The 16,919-nt window shown below is 41.0% G+C and overlaps 1 protein-coding gene across 1 annotated transcript; it reads left to right on the forward strand.

Annotated features, from left to right (window-relative positions):
* Positions 1 to 10,269: 10,269 nt before the first annotated feature.
* LOC123519791 (tenascin-N-like) lies at positions 10,270 to 16,506 on the forward strand. Its single transcript, XM_045281308.1, has 9 exons — positions 10,270 to 10,410; positions 12,671 to 12,818; positions 13,311 to 13,608; positions 14,169 to 14,210; positions 14,447 to 14,518; positions 14,696 to 14,862; positions 15,231 to 15,357; positions 15,559 to 15,677; positions 15,951 to 16,506. Exons 1-9 carry the CDS (start codon positions 10,270 to 10,272, stop codon positions 16,157 to 16,159), a joined length of 1,323 nt encoding a protein of 440 aa, XP_045137243.1. The 3' UTR covers positions 16,160 to 16,506.
* Positions 16,507 to 16,919: the final 413 nt, after the last annotated feature.

The raw sequence follows: 16,919 nt of genomic DNA on the forward strand, positions 1-16,919 counted from the left end.
CTACCTGAGTGCGTTGTAAATGCGCAGAAAATTAGTAACAAAAACAAGGCACATCACTAGAATTACCTTAAACGTGATTTTCTGACACTGAGACTGTCACTTCGCCTCAATAATTATTCATTCCGAGATTATTTTTCTTCTCTCTCTCTCTCTCTCTCTCTCTCTCTCTCTCTCTCTCTCTCTCTCTCTCTCTCTCTCTCTCTCTCTCTCTCTCTCTCTCTCTCTCTCTCTCTCTCTCTCTCTCTGTGTGTGTGTGTGTGTGTGTGTGTGTGTGTGTGTGTGTGTGTGTGTGTGTGTGTGTGTGTGTGTATGACATAAAAAGCAAAAGTGCACTCAATGGAATCTTGAAATAAGCGAAACAGAATGTGAGTCGTAATGGCGATTTTTTTCCTTCAAGTCCATCTAATTTTCAATCGTTTTCTCTTTTCTTTCTCTCCTTTTTTCCCTCCTTTTGTTTTGTTTTACTTTCCCATACAAGACGCACATTTTTTTTTCTCTCGTTTTCCTTCTTTTCAATGGTAAGGATGAAAACACACGTCAGCTAAAGGAAGATTAAATACTTGCACACATACCCTTAAAAATAACAGTAAAGGAAACAGAAAAAGGATTAAAAAAAAAAAAAAGGATAATCTGTCTCTTGCATCAAAACAGTATTTTTCAACTTATGCCCCAGTGATAGTTGGAACATACAAGACTTTTCAAGATACCAAGATCGTGCAAGATAAAACTATACACTCACCACACATGAAAGAAATATATGCAAGACTAACCGATAGGGCCATTTTAACCCCTTTAGTAAATTGGCGCGTTTCCATATTCATTCTGCTTATCATTTGGTGATTTTATACAGCTTCAGAATTTTATGTGGGGGAATAAAATAGTAAAGACTGTGGTCATTAAACTTCTGACTTCCATATACTCTCTCTAATGTCAATAAAATGGTCTAATCGTACACATATCTCAAGGTAAAAATGTGTCCCAGTATTGAAAGGATTAACATATCACTCTTTAAAAAGTAAGAGAAGATCTGTCCATGGGCAACAAACAGGCAGTGAAAAAAGAAGAAAATATTAATGCCGTCAGTCTTTAAAGTGAATAGTGTAAAACGATGTCCAAAATAACTACAACTGTATTTAGTGAATTTATGTCCAAGAGGAACAAAACGATCGCAAAGAAAACGTCCTGTTGATGATACCATGCTTTAAAGAGAATAGTGCAAAGTAATATCCAAATCAACACCCCGAAATATGAAACACTGAATACACAACACGACAACTCGACCAATATACGAACTTACATCAATACACAGTCAATAATTAGAGCATGCAAATCTGAGTTATATACATTGACAATCATACACAAGATGATTAATTGCACACAGAACACAAAATCAATAGGTAAATCAAATCATGAGAGACGTAGGATTATTAGGCACTTTAATACTGAGACACATTTTTACCTTGAGATTTGTGCACTATCAGACTATTTCATTAACATTAGGAAAGATCTATGGAGGTTACAAGATTAATGGCCACAGTCATCACTAGTAATTTAATCCCCCTTATGCGTTTCTGAAGCTGTAAAAAAACACGAAATAGTAAGGAGAATGAATATAGAAGCACGTCATGGTACTGAAGGGGTTAACTAAACCAAAAACAAGGAGGAAAGAAAAATGGGGCAAAAAAAAGAAACAGCGTGTGGAATGGAAGCATAACTGTGGATGGAATAACACCAATACTCGCTGAGCTCAGTAATACGGCCTGTGCAGTCTGAATGTTAATCTGAGCTCCGCGCCGGCAATGCTACAGTCCACATCACAAGCGGGAAATTGGGAGGCTGGAATGAATTAGCGATAAATCTTGGCACGTAATGGAAAGAGGCTACAGTTTGGAGCCCACAGTGGCTGGGCTCCCGTCCGCTAACTTAAAAATATTTGATTAACCTTGTGTTCTCTCTCTCTCTCTCTCTCTCTCTCTCTCTCTCTCTCTCTCTCTCTCATATTTTGTTTATTACATTTTTGTCTATCCGTTAACCTATCTGCCAGTTTGTCAGTCAGTCGGTCAGCCGGTCGCTCGTCTCATCTCGTCTCTCTCTCTCTCTCTCTCTCTCTCTAGCTCAAAATCACGTTAGAAGACGCGGAGGAGCAGGAAGCGTCAGGTGAAAGTGAATAGCGAGAAAAAAAAGAAAAAGAAAAATGTCCCCGTTCTATGTAAATATCGAGTAATGCGAGAAGACGTGGCGAGATTGAATGAAGATTTGGTGACACTGATGCGACCACTATCCCGTTACCAAAAAGGAGACCGTGACACACGAGAACGTTCGAGAGTGGCGGGGGAAAAAGGCTGCAGAGAATGACTTGACTTGGGTGACCAGCATAGGACTCCTCCTCCTCCTGCTGGTGGTTCTTGGCGCCTCGGTGGATGGAAGGATGATGAAGAGATAAAAAGAATGAGGAGAAATGTTATACCTGGAAGTGGAAATGTAGAAGAGCTGAGGAGAGACTATTCAATTTTTCTCTTTTCTTTTAGTGTGTGTGTGTGTGTGTGTGTGTGTGTGTGTGTGTGTGTGTGTGTGTGTGTGTGTGTGTGTTTTCATGGTAGCTAGTCTCAATGTCAATCATAGTATCGTGATTCGTCCACATTAGCTCCGGACCTCCCGTGTGTGTGTGTGTGTGTGTGTGTGTGTGTGTGTGTCAAGGAGGCTGGGTGATTGCACAACAGAAGTAAGAATAATGTAATGTTCAATGTCTTAGCTCTACTCCTTTCCCACCACGGCAAATAAATGTATGTGTATGAACTGAATAAATAAAGAATATAAAATAAAATGAATAAACATAAATAAAAAGATAAATGAATAAATAGATAGAAAAGAAAAGAAACATATATAAATGAATGAATGTATTAACAAGTACGTAAATCAAATAGTAAAGAATAAAACCAATCAATCAGTCCATCTCGTTATTGGTTTGATATGAAGTTCCGTTTTTAGTTTAACACTTTCTGTGTGTGTTCCACGTCTTTTGTCAGTGTTGAAACGTAACGGAGATATTTTTCGTCTACGTCCTGCCTCTTCTCACATCAGGCTGTGTAAAACCTCCTCTGACACTATGGAAAGGAACTTGAAATAAAAAGAAGACTAAATAATTACTCTTCTAACACTTATTTTCTCACTTCCGTTTCTTCGCTCGTTAAAAAAAAATATGAAACAAAGCAAAGGACAATTCATTCTACACAGACAACGTTTTCATATTTACCAGCAACGTGCATGTACGAGTATGTAAATTCTGTAGAAGTAAACACACACACACACACACACACACACACACACACATCATTACATCAATTCATACGAAGTTCTTTCCTTAGGGTAACGGTTTCATCTTCGCCTGTAGTGAGTATATATCTAAAGAGTGCTCAAGTAGACTCCTGCATTAACAAAAACGTGCACGGTGTAGCAGATGACTCAGCGTTACTATATATTTTCCTTGCTCTACATTTCAGCAACAATGAACAGCTCCGTGACAACATTCATCAACTACAACAATAAAAGAGAAAACAGTGAACACCCGGACTTTTTTCATTACTCAGCGTTGGAAATCTGTCCGATCTTACGTTTAGTTTTTTGCAAGGCATGAATTATGACTCTCTCTCTCTCTCTCTCTCTCTCTCTCTCTCTCTCTCTCTCTCTCTCTCTCTCTCTCTTTCGGAAATATATTTTTTTCATTGCAAACTTGTTGGAAATTATCAGAACGTTCATCTTTCCTTAACAAAATATTATGGCTTTTCTATTTTTTCCTTTCTTTTATATCTCTTCATTTTTTCCTCTCCTTCATTTTCCTCCTCTCTCTAGAAGTTTTATTTACCTCACATATAATCTCTCTCTCTCTCTCTCTCTCTCTCTCTCTCTCTCTCTCTCTCTCTCTCTCTCTCTCTCTCTCTCTCTCTCTCTCTCTCTCTCTCTCTCTTTCAGTAGGTAAGGTCCTCGTACTGGCTCAGCATGCATTACCACTATACTGTCTGCATGAAGCCTGAAACCTGTAAGAGTTGTTGTCATCTCTTAAACAGTAGAGGTTGTCGTGACCCACATTTGCTCCTCCTCCTCCTCCCCTTCCTCTTCCTCCTCCTCCTCCTCCTCCTCCTCCTCTTCCTCTTCCTCCTGCTCTCGACAACGGAAACTTGTAAACCAACTTGTCTCTTTGTGAACGCATTCTAACAGCATTTGGAATACGACTAGCTTCCCTCAGTATCCTCGGCTTACTTTATTGGTTGAGTTCTCAGTTTTTTCCTTGCAATTACGCCCTTCACTTAAGGTTTCGCTTTATACAAGGTGGTGAATGTGAACAGTACAACGCCTTCCTTTAGTCTACACCCTGGAGGCTCAGATGGGTGCTAAAAGTAAGGGTGTGAAAAGTAATGGCTATACACGACACGCGTTTCACACACAAACACCTTGGGATTGTGCGAGGCAATGGTGGTACAGCGGGAAGGGGGGGAAGATGTGGTGCAGCTGTGAGTGGGGGAATAGCGGTGGTACAGCTGTGAGGGGGACGGATGTGGTACAGCTGTGAAGATGGGTGATGTGGTACAGGTTTGAGAGGGGAACAGTGGTGGTACAGCAGGGAGGAGGACAGAGGTGATACATTACAGCTGGGAGAGGGGACAGTTGTGGTACATTACAGCTGAGAGGGAAGACAGCAGTGGTACATTACACCTGGGAGGGGGGAGAGTGGTGGTGCATTACAGCTGGGAGAGGAGTGACAGCAGTGGTACATTATAGCTATGAGGGAGGCAGGTGGGATGTACACTGAAAAAAAGAGTAAATAATCGTTTGGATATTGTTTTTACCTTTCTGATGAGTGGGTTTGGTGGCTCTGGTATAAACTCGAGCGGCGTCACTTGTTTCCATTGTGTAAGATTGAGGAGTCACGTTAAGTTCTCTTGAGTACATGTGTGACCTTTGATTTGTGCTTGTTTAGACTAGGGAAATTAGCAATGATGGAAACAATGAGGGAGGAGTATTTTGTGAGTGCTTAATGTTTTTTTTTTTCCTTCTTCTGGACAAGGTATGATGGTAAAAGTTATCATTCATTGTATAGAAAAAGAACCACCTTCATTATATTTTTGTCTTCATTTCAACAGTTTTAATTCCTTTCAGTTTAGGACGAAAACGATGAGTGTGGAGTATTTTCTGAGCATTTAATGGTTTTCTTATGGACAAGGTATGACGAAAAAGTTATCATTCATTATATTTTTACTTCATTTCACTAGTTTTATTTTCCTCCAGTTTACCCTCATTCCATATTGACGTTTCCAGGATTAAAGAATAGATAAGTTAGTGCTGCAAATACTTGTTTTCTGAAATACCTCAGTAAGAAGAAAATGTAAAATGTTTTAGCATAGACCATTTCTAATCACTCCTAAGCTCTGAAAAATTCGTAGTGTAGAATTATAAATAGGAATACGCAAACAAAAAATACAAAAAGAAAAAAAATAAGCCGTGACGAGGAACTATGATGGTGATCTTCTCATTACTACAGACAAAAGGGAAGGGAGAAAACACGAAACATTACTGTGACGTCTGGCTTTGGAGGGTTAAACTGCCTTGCCTATAAAATTTTTGCTCCGTGTGTTTAGAAGACGCCTGTAACACACCTCAACATAAACACACACACATGCACACACACACACTCTCTCTCTCTCTCTCTCTCTCTATGTTATCTAACTAATTTACAGATATGAACCACGTTTTTCTTCCTCCTCTATCAATTTTAATAATTTTCACACGGATTCAATTAAGATCCCTGTTTTTTTTTTTTACCTGATAAATTAATTCATGCATTACTTCATATCAGGTTAAGTCAATTACACCTCAGCGTATACCGAGTCCAAAACATCAAAGGCAACAAGGCGTGCAACAATAAAGGAAAAAGAAAAAGGAAAAAAAGAAAACTGGTGAGCTGAACAAAGCACTACACTGCAACTGGTCAACTCTGGTAACCTAAATCTGGAACTCCCTGCCCGCTTCTGTCTTTCTGTCTTCCTATGGCCTGAACCCATTTAACCCCTTCAGTACCATGACACGTCTTCATATTTATTCTGGTTACTATTTGGCGATCCTCTACAGCTTCAGAAACTCATTTGGGGATTAAAATAGGGAAAACTCTGGACCATTAACCTTTTGAGCTTTATTAACCTTTTTCAATGTAAATAAAATAATCTAAACACTCCCAAAACTCATGGTAAAAAATGCGTTTCAGTATTGAAGGGGTTCAGAGGGAGGCTTCCAGACATTTATCCCATTCTTTTGCCTACACACACACACACACACTCTCTCTCTCTCTCTCTCTCTCTCTCTCTCTCTCTCTCTCTCTCTCTCTCTCTCTCTCTCGGGCCTCCATCTACGGTGATTGACATCTAAGTGTGGTCTTTTTGGTTTAATCGTTCCTTTCGTTGCCCTTGGCCAGATTTCCCCTGTTACACTAAAAGAAAAAAAAGAAAGAAGAGGGAATAATAGTGCCTCCAACCACTCCAGCGGTCAGCACTGTAACTGTCCACAGGGGCGGCAAAGGTCAGGCTGCAGCTGTGACCTCTGATAACACGAGAAAAGAAACCAAAGGCGAGGTGGTGAGAGACTGTAACCACCTGGGAAAGACACAGCAAGGCAACCCTCCCACGAGACCACTGTGAGTAAAGGCTTCGACACTCCCAGGGCAGCGCTCGGGTGGGTGGGTGGTAGGAGTGGAGGGCGTGGCAGGGGGAGGGAGTAGGAGGGAAGGGGAAGCAGGGAGGGTCTAGGAAAGCAACACTGGTCTTATTGAAACTTATTTCCCAAGACTATACCTGGCAAATACAATCGGTTTTTGTTGTTGTTTTCTTCAGTCAGTATTGTTCCAGCATTGCAGTCCTTCTCCAGTTTCCTATGCTTTTCTCTTTGTCTCTCTCTCTCTCTCTCTCTCTCTCTCTCTCTCTCTCTCTCTCTCTCTCTCTCTCTCTCTCTCTCTCTCATTATCTGTTGTTTATAATTTTTTAAGTCAAATCTAAACTGAAATTCTTTGTATCATTATAATTCATGAGCCAGAGAGAGAGAGAGAGAGAGAGAGAGAGAGAGAGAGAGAGAGAGAGAGAGAGAGCACTTGCCAGCTTCTTCCCTTCATACTCCACCCCCCCCCCCTTCTTCACGGTATTTCTTTTTCTTCATATTAACTCCTACATTTTCATAAACAAGTTCCCTCTCTGCAGATGTCCTTGAGTTGCATTTCCTGCTGCCGTTTCCTTGCTTACCACTCACCCGCCGCACAAGGACATACAGGAGTGCGTTGTGTTTGTAGGTACACATTGTCAGGTGTATTGTGCATGTCTAGCTGTGTTTCTGCTCCTGCTATGTATTACTATGCCTACCACCACTAACACAACTACCAACGCTAACACGCAATTGCTACGTACAGCATCAATTACTATTACTACTACTACTACTACTACTACTACTACTAGTACTACTTCTATTACAACTACTAGTACTACTTCTACTACTATTACTAGTACTACTTCTACTACTACTGCTGCTACTACTACTACTGCTACTGCTGCTACTACTACTGCTGCTGCTGCTACTACTACTGCTACTACTGCTACTACTACTGCCACAACAAGAACAACAACCACCACTGCTACTACTACTGCTACAACAACAACAACTACTACTACTACTGCTGCTACAACAACAACAACTACTACTGCTGCTGCTGCTACAACAACAACAACTACTAATACCATTATTACTGCTATGGTTACTACTACTGCTGGTAATCCCACCACTACTGCTACTGCTGCCACTGCCATTGTTGCTGCTGCTGCTATTACTACTGCTGTTGCTGCTACTAATGTTGCTGCTGCTGCTGCTGCTGCACTGCTGCCGCTGCCACCACTGCTGCTGCAACACCACCACTGCTGCTGCTGCTGCTGCTGCTGCTGCTGCTGCTGCTGCTGCTGCTGCTGCTGCTGCTGCTGCTGCCACTGCTGCTGCTAAACTACCACTGCTGTTTATTGACTGCGTCAATTGGGCTCCACTGCTGAGGTCACTGTCCCAACCACTGCCACTACCACTACTACTACTGCTGCTGCTGCTGCTGCTGCTGCTGCTGCACCACTACACTGCTACTGCCACTGCTGCTACTGCTGCTGCTACTGCTGCTACCACTGCTGCTACTGCAACTACTGCTGCTGCTGCTGCTGCTGCAACACTGCTGCTGCCACTGCTGCCACCACTGCTGCTGCTGCACTGCTGCTGCTGCCACTACTGCTGCTGCTACTGCTGCTGCTGCTGCTACTGCTGCTGCTGCTGCTACTGCTGCTACTGCTGCTGCTGCTGCTACTGCTGCTGCTACAACAACCACCACCACTGCTGCTACTGCTGCTGCTATTGCTACTACTACTGCTGCTGCTACTACTACTACTACTACAAATGCTGCTAGAACAACTACTACTACTACTACTACTATTACTACTACTACTACTACTATTACTACTATTTGACAATCATTTTATTTTTTCCTACTCTTTTTTGTTAACCATCACTAACAGCATCACGACCATCACCAGTGCCACCAGCCTCACACCGTCAATCCCCTGCCATCACCACCACCATCCCACCTACACAATGCTCACCTCACCAGCACAGTCATCTTTACCATTACATCGCCATTGTTGCCTCGAGGAATTAATGTTGTGCCGAGACAACCGTGGCAATGATGAATATTATGTTGATACGTTTGACTTCTTTATATGTGCAGTCTCAAAAAAATAGAAGTTTCAATATTACCCGATGTTAAGTGTCCGTTTTTTCTATTTATTTATTTATTTTTATCCAGAACATTATCAGTGATTTATTGTTTACTGATCAATTTGCAGGTTTATTATTCACAGTAATCGAACTTATGTTCTCCGCTTACCTACTTTGTATTGAGTAGTGTGTGCATGAGTGTATTTTTCAACAAAGATGCAGTAAAGGTATTACAATAAGTACACATATTGAATTATGCAGCTCACGGCGGAACGGGTGGTCATTATATTCTGAACGTTTGTTACCAACAGTGTTCATAGTGTGTTTGTGTGTGTATGTGTGTGTGTGTGTGTGTGTGTGTGTGTGTGTGTGTGTGTGTGTGTGTGTGTGTGTGTGTGTGTGTGTGTGTGTGTGTGTGTGTGTGTGTGTGTGTGTGTGTGTGTGTGTGTGTGTGTGTGTGTGTGTGTGTGTGTGTGTGTGTGTGTGTGTGTGTGTGTGTGTGTGTGTGTGTGTGTGTTTATCAAGACACTTCACAAAATAATTCTGTACTTCCTTTGGGCTATTTTTCTTTAGGGACAGTCATTAACCTTTGTACACGGAGCGAGAGTCATCGGAGAGGTGAGCATGACGAAGGCAGGTGTAGCGAGCCATGCATAAAACATTTCTGTCTCTCTCCCGTGCACTATTTTCAACTTGACTAATCTAAAGATGAACGGCTGACATGATATACCGAGTGTACAATTTACATGTTATTCAGAAAAGTGTCGCGTGTAAATCATGTCTACACTCGGACTCTTTCCTCTGAGCCTCTTTTCCTTTCTCTTTTCTTTTTCAGTTTCTTTTTCTTTTTAACGTTATTCGCGTGAACTTTACAAAATCTGTACTGAGCTGCACCGGAAGACAGCCTGCAAGCGTCGTCCATTGTTGAAATAATCTCTTCATACGTTATTCTTGCATTCAGGATATGAAACTAGTGATTGCGAGGGCGAGCGAGGAAGTGACTGCGCGTCCCTCTGGGAATATCTGCGTGTAGGTAAAGGGAAATTACTCCGAAACATCACAGGTGACCAAAATAAAAATGGGAAAAAAAGGAAACAAATGTATTTTTTTCTCTCGAGCAAGCCTAAGAGGTGAGGTTGATGACTTTATGACTCACGATTACATGGTTCAAAGCAAAAGAACATAAATACAAAGAGTGCGGCCTGGGTAAAAAATAATACCCAAACTTTTACACATGTTTTTTTTTTATTATTCATACGTTTGTGTGTGTGTGTGTGTGTGTGTGTGTGTGTGTGTGTGTGTGTGTGTGTGTGTGTGTGTGTGTGTGTGTGTGTGTGTGTGTGTTTACCCTCTATTCATTCTTCCATCTATTTGTTCATTTTTCCTTTTTTTTTTCAAATTCATCCCAACACACACGTATCAGTATCAGCAGCACAGCGCCACCTATTCCCAGGGCAACGAGCCGCGGCAATGAACAACACTTTTCCCTTAATGGCGTCATCGGTGCGCCAACAAACACAACACCAGCAACATGAGCAATACTTTGATGCACATTACCGGAAGGAGCAGCGGGTGAAGCGGAAGGGGAGGGGAGGTGACGAGGTGACTTCAGCCTCATTCATAACTCCAAAGGTAGGCCGATGATGCAGCTTTACAGAACATTAACAAACTAAAACCTTTCCTCTTTCTGTGATATTTTTTTTCATCTAATTCTTTGTTACGTGTTTTTTCTCTGAGTTGGTCTATTGTCAACATAAGTGCCTGGCTGTTGTCAATTATATGCAAAGCGCAATAATACTATATCCATTTTTCACTTTCAGGTAGTTTTTTTTTTTTTAAGTTATAGCCTAACGCGCCAGTAGGTATACTTGAAGAGTGTGGGAAGCGCTGCCCAGCTTCCAATCATTAGCGGCGCAGGCAATTCTATTTATAGTGGTACCCATATTAAGGCCCATATCACCACCCAAGCGCATCTATAGTGTAAGGCAAGATTCTATGAGTATACCAGTCATGCATCATCTCCAGTCCTACACAACGTTCCGAAATTACGTAGATGCACTGTAATTTAATTTTGGCATTGTAACTCAGTACTCTAATGTTGACATAACTCATTTGTCTCTCCCCATTAGGGTTACCAGAACTTCAATGCTGCGGCTTCGATTCAGTGAGAACATTTTGGCACCTTACTTGTTTTGTTCCCTTTTCCATCTTCTGAAATGATAGCTAGAAAATAAATGATGTTATTTAGTATTCCTTACTTTATTGTTTTGATGCATAACTAATAAATGATAGTCTTGTGCTCTTCATGTTCATACTTGGATTATATTGAAGTTCTATTTTTTTTGTGTGTGTATAAACATACCCGAGGGTTTTTTTCACGCATAAATGATTAACCAAAACGATATAAAGAGAGGGAGCAAAAAAAATCCACTTACCGCTTCTTCCCCGCCAAGAAATATGATAATAAAAAAAGATTCTTGTTGACTGTACCTTCATCTCCGTGACAAATATCAAACCGTGAGTGATGCAGAGATTATCAGGACAACTTTCCCGGACCACCTGCAGCACCGTGGGGCCTTGCAAGCTTCTACATCAGCGATCTCTCACTCCATCCTCTTAAAGTTATACCCATGAAAGTTTGATATAACCGTTATCTAATATGTAAAGTTGAATGCATTCTTCTGAGTGTCATTTTCATCTTGATCAAAAGCCATCAACTTAAAATGGTGCAGGCCGTTCAAGAAACTCTGCATGGCTGCCTTTCTTCGTGCCCTGGTGCAGGAACAGCCACATTAGGTAGTCAAAATAATTGCTCCGTGTGGGCGGATGATATAGAGGTCGCTGTGTATGCTGAAGTGTCTCGCAATAGATAAATGAAAGAATAAACGATAAAATAAATAAATTAATAAAAGGTGCAGAGACTTATTAATGGTAGTGCTCTCTCTCTCTCTCTCTCTCTCTCTCTCTCTCTCTCTCTCTCTCTCTCTCTCTCTCTCTCTCTCTCTCTCTCTCTCTCTCTCTCTCTCTCTCTCTCTCTCTCTCTCTCTCTCTCTCTCTCTCTCTCTCTCTCTCTCTCTCTCTCTCTCTCTCTCTCTCTCTCTCTCTCTCTCTCTCTCTCGAACTGTATCTTCTTACTGATCTCATTAGTGAGTTTAGGTTTTATCTTTATGCATGTATGGAGGTAAATGAGTTTTTCCTTCGTTAACTACTGTGAAGATATCTTAATATCAATAATTTTTCTTGTTATTAATTTATCTATCAATCTACGTATATATATATATATATATATATATATATATATATATATATATATATATATATATATATATATATATATATATATATATATATATATATATATATATATATATATATATATATATATATATATATATATATATATATATATATATATATATATATATATATATATATATATATATATATATATATATATATATATATATATATATATATATATATATATATATATATATATATATATATATATATATATATATATATATATATATATATATATATATATATATATATATATATATATATATATATATATATATATATATATATATATATATATATATATATATATATATATATATATATATATATATATATATATATATATATATATATATATATATTCATATATATATATATATTTATATGTATATACTACATATATAAATCCATATAAGCATCAGATCCTTTACCTTTTTTGTAGAGCCCCTTACCCATCTTCTACTAATGCACGAACAACTTGCTCATCGCCTCACTTGCGCCGCATCACCTTGACACCTCCAGAACCAATAACTCAAAGTGACAAGGTGATGCATTTTTATCGTCATTATTTACCTCTTTTTTTTTCAAGGACCCAGCTTGTGGCAGGCGTCCTCTCCTACTCCCCGGCGCGGCAGGTGGGCAGTCTCGCTCATTAATACATGGAGTGCCCGGCTCAAAGTCCAGTCTGAGCCAGGGAGAAGCACCGCAGCCTCCTTCACCTCCCCGCCAGGATAAAGGTAAGGCCTTTCGTGAAGAGACTGAGGCAGTGCTTAGTTCATGGAGAGGGCCCGACGCTGAGTTTCGACATAGGTCAAGGTAATATAACTTAATTGTTGCACCGCAGAAGTTTACAACAGTTAATTAGTTTGGAGATATTTTTTTTACATGTGTGGTTGTGGAGAAGTTGACCCATATAAAACTTTGTTAACCTTATTATTATTGTTATTATTATTATTTTCATTATTATTATTATTATTATTAGTAGTAGTAGTAGTAGTAGTAGTAGTAGTAGTAGTAGTAGTAGTAGTAGTATCATTATTATTATTATCATCATCATCGTCATTATCATCACTACAATTACAAAAAGGAAAAGAATGAGAAAGAAAACATCTAAAATATTCCACAGTCGCATGTTCCACTTTCTTCTTTCTTTTCCTTTCTTCTCTTCACGTGAGCAGGAACATAAAGAGACACTCCTATACAGCTCTCAAACGCTTATTACCCCGCAGACAAAGCTGTAGCGTGCGTGTGCGCCATGAGGGTGCTGTGGGTGTGCGTGTGTGCGTGCTTGGCGGTGACGGAGGCTGGCAGGTGGGCGGACAGGGCGAAGGACGAACTCAAGATTGACGTGGACCGAATGGAAACGGTGCCAAGTTCTTACAGTAACGATATAACACTTGACATCACCGTGGACTTCGGGGTATCTAGCGAAAGCACCACTGAGAGTACTATATCCACGGAGACAACACCTTTGCCTACCACCACCACCGCCATCACCCCCACCACCACTACTACCACCACTGAGACGTAAGTGTGTAATGAAATGTAGCGCCTGTAATGTTCTGTTCACGTGTAAGTCCTCTTGGTAATCCCCGTAGTGATCGGATAGGTGCAGGTAATAAGGTAATCGTCATCCATACAGCGATTAGCACTGCAGGAGGCACGGTACTTAACTCAATGGCTGACGATCCGTGTTGATTTGTGACGGAGAGTTTTTGTTTTGTAGAGGAGTGATAGGTAATTCGGAGGGTGTGTTTTGTATTGTGTTGTTTGTGGTGTTGATAGTTTTTTGTTGTTTTTTTTTTGTTTGTTTGTTGTTGTTGTTGTTGTTGTTGTTGATGATGCTTGTTGTCGTTGTCGTTACCGTCGCTGTCATTGCTGCAACAATAACCACCACCACCACCATCATCATTATACTACTGCTGGGGCTACTAATACTAATACTACCACTTACAATGATGACCGACGAGAGAATATTTTTTCGTCATTTCATCCCCACCATCTTACTCCCTAAAAAGAATCAATATTGCATCGATATCATCCCAAGTAATTAACACGAGATCCTTTCTTTCTCCACACTTCCACAGGACAAGTTCATCTTCTCCGAGTGTCGATGCCATACGAGTACTGTAAGTAATAAGAGGTATTTTTGCTCCTCCGTCATGCTAACAGTACTTACATAAACGTGAAGAATGATAACAATATGCATTAAAAGACGTGTGTGTGTGTGTGTGTGTGTGTGTGTGTGTGTGTGTGTGTGTGTGTGTGTGTGTGTGTGTGTGTGTGTGTGTGTGTGTGTGTGTGTGTGTGTGTGTGTGTGTGTAGGTGGGTGTGTGGGTGTACTAATCTCTCACTCCCCATACAGACCCTCCGACTGCGCAGACCTCCTAATGGCCGGGGTTACGAAGAGCGGGGTGTATTATATCTACCCATTCACGTGAGAACTTATTTGAGTGCCCATAGAATACCCAGAACACACAAATTTTCCCCCATTCCTTCAATACTGCTATTTAAAACACAAACATAGAAATCCATTAATCCAAGCCAGAAATATACACAACGAAGCAATATATAAAGGATATTTTCCCTTTCTCTCGCCTCCACTGACTGCCAGATGCACGTGCAGTGAGCCCATACTGGTGTGGTGCGACATGGAGACCGATGGCGGCGGGTGGACGGTGTTCCTTAAGAGACAGCAGCAGCCCTATCAACTTGACTTCAACCGCACGTGGGAGGAATATCAGGCAGGCTTCGGCGATCCCTACATGGAGTACTGGCTGGGTGAGTGTGGATGAATAAATATGGCAAGGACAGATTGAGTAAGCGTTCATAAGTGGTTGGCATGAACTGGATGGTTGTGTATGGTTGGAGTGGTGTGGCGCGGACGATCCGGAAGGGTAAAGGGGGTACTCTCCAAGTGGATGTATCTAGTGAGCGTGGCTGGGTGAGTGTGGAATGAACATGATGAACGAGTGTAGCTTTAAGTGTGGCACGAACAGGCTGGATTAGTGTAGATGGATAGAAGAAGCACATACTAAAGCATTCTTATAAGACCACTCTTTAAATTTTATTTCACCATAGGTTTCTGTTTGCTGATATGAACACTTGGCGTGGCTCCTTTCTTTCTCGACATGTGTAACTCTCCGCAGGTCTGGAAATGCTTCACGTGATGACTTACGGCCGTATGTACTCCGTTCGCCTCGACTTAGAAACCACGGAACAGAAGGAAGAGTACACCACGTTCCCAAACATAAAAGTGGAATCGGAGGACGAAAAGTAGGGAGCGAGATGCAACGTCAGTTTACAGTGACATGAATATTACACATCACTATAAAACACGAAACACATCTCTCTTCCACGGCAACTTTTATAGCCACGCACAGTTTCCATTCAGCGATGACACACCCGCGGCTCAGGAAGGAAAGGGACACATCTTGCCTCCTCCATCCCTCACCTGTTCCTCCCTCCCGCCCACAGGTACAAAGTTATTCTGGCCGGAAGGGAAGGAGGGAGTCCCCAGACCAAGTACTGCTTCCGTTACTGGAGCTACAAACTCTTCACCAGTATCGACCGGGACTACGACTCTTACTACCGAGGTAAAGCCACTTATCAGTTCATTAGAGCTGCTGCTAGGTCACCCCGCTGCGTGCATACCAACACTACAGTGATCAAATTATGAATGTTTGTATGATGTTCTTATAATTTCATATCCCCTGTGCTTCTGTTAGACTTTTAGAATAAATGCCTCCAATATAGATTAATTAACACTTATCTTTGAAATGCAAATGTGTTGATTTTGAGTATGTATGCGAACTTTTAAATAATATCAATCTTGTATTAATCGCGTGTTTTTCCACGGTCTGTTCCAGGCAACTGTGCGAACGAGCAAGGAGGCGGCTGGTGGTACACCAACTGTAGATATTTCAACCCCACCAGCATCTACGGGGAACATATTGAGCTGACCTGCCCCTACTCGGTACAGCTGAATGTGACGCGTCTGCAGCTCAAGATACGACCCACTTTGTGTGACGCGCCCTTCAAAGCCATCCACCTGCGAGAGATGAGCTGTGGGTGTTGAGGCAACAGACACGCGGGCTCGCCAGTATTACACCCATGAGACATCTTATTTGTTATTAATGTTAATTACTTTGAATTTGAGGTGAGCGTGATTTAATCTCCTAAGAAGCTGTTTTACAAGAACCTTCACGCCGTACCAGTGTGAAGCAACAAACAGTATACTAATATATTTTATGTATTAATATGATCAATATCATGCTAAATATAAAATGTCTGTATGTATGTAACTTTCATCCATGTGAATTTAGCTCGTAGTTATTCCTGCATGAAAAATCTATGAAATCTTGATATGATGTTAGTGAAAAGAACTTACCTTGTTAGAATTTGGAATAAACGAATAAGAACATTGCTAACGCATCTTATTACAATTTCTCTGTAGAATGAATATTATTCGAATCACATCATCATAAGTCAGAAGGGGCCGCCGTGGTACAGTGGAACCATGCGTGCTTTGGGGTCCGAGTGGTCTCCAAGTGCACGGGTTCGAATCCTGTCCACGGTGTGAGTGTAGGTAGGGCTGCCTCACTTAGGGCAGCGGTTTCCTAGCGGGAGGGCTTTGAGATAGCAGGTACCCTAAAAAAGTATCCCCTTTAGCTAAAAAATTCCCGTGAAAAGCCTACATGGTATGAATAAAAAAAAAAAAAAGGAATGAAGGAAATAAACAAATAATGCGTAAGAGCGTGAATGTGAAGAGCGAGTCACTGAAAGCAAATTAATACCTAAGCTCACAAGGCGCAGGAGTCCTTACGGGAGGCAAGGGA

Source organism: Portunus trituberculatus, chromosome 46, assembly GCF_017591435.1.
Source record: "Portunus trituberculatus isolate SZX2019 chromosome 46, ASM1759143v1, whole genome shotgun sequence".
NCBI lineage: Eukaryota > Metazoa > Arthropoda > Malacostraca > Decapoda > Portunidae > Portunus > Portunus trituberculatus.

Coding starts and splice junctions, on each gene's coding strand:
- LOC123519791 (XM_045281308.1), top strand. CDS start 10,270: ATGGCGTCATCGGTGCGCCAACAAACACAACACCAGCAACATGAGCAA. Junction 10,411..12,670: donor CCTCATTCATAACTCCAAAG/GTAGGCCGATGA, acceptor TTTTTTTTCAAG/GACCCAGCTTGTGGCAGGCG. Junction 12,819..13,310: donor ACCTCCCCGCCAGGATAAAG/GTAAGGCCTTTC, acceptor ATTACCCCGCAG/ACAAAGCTGTAGCGTGCGTG.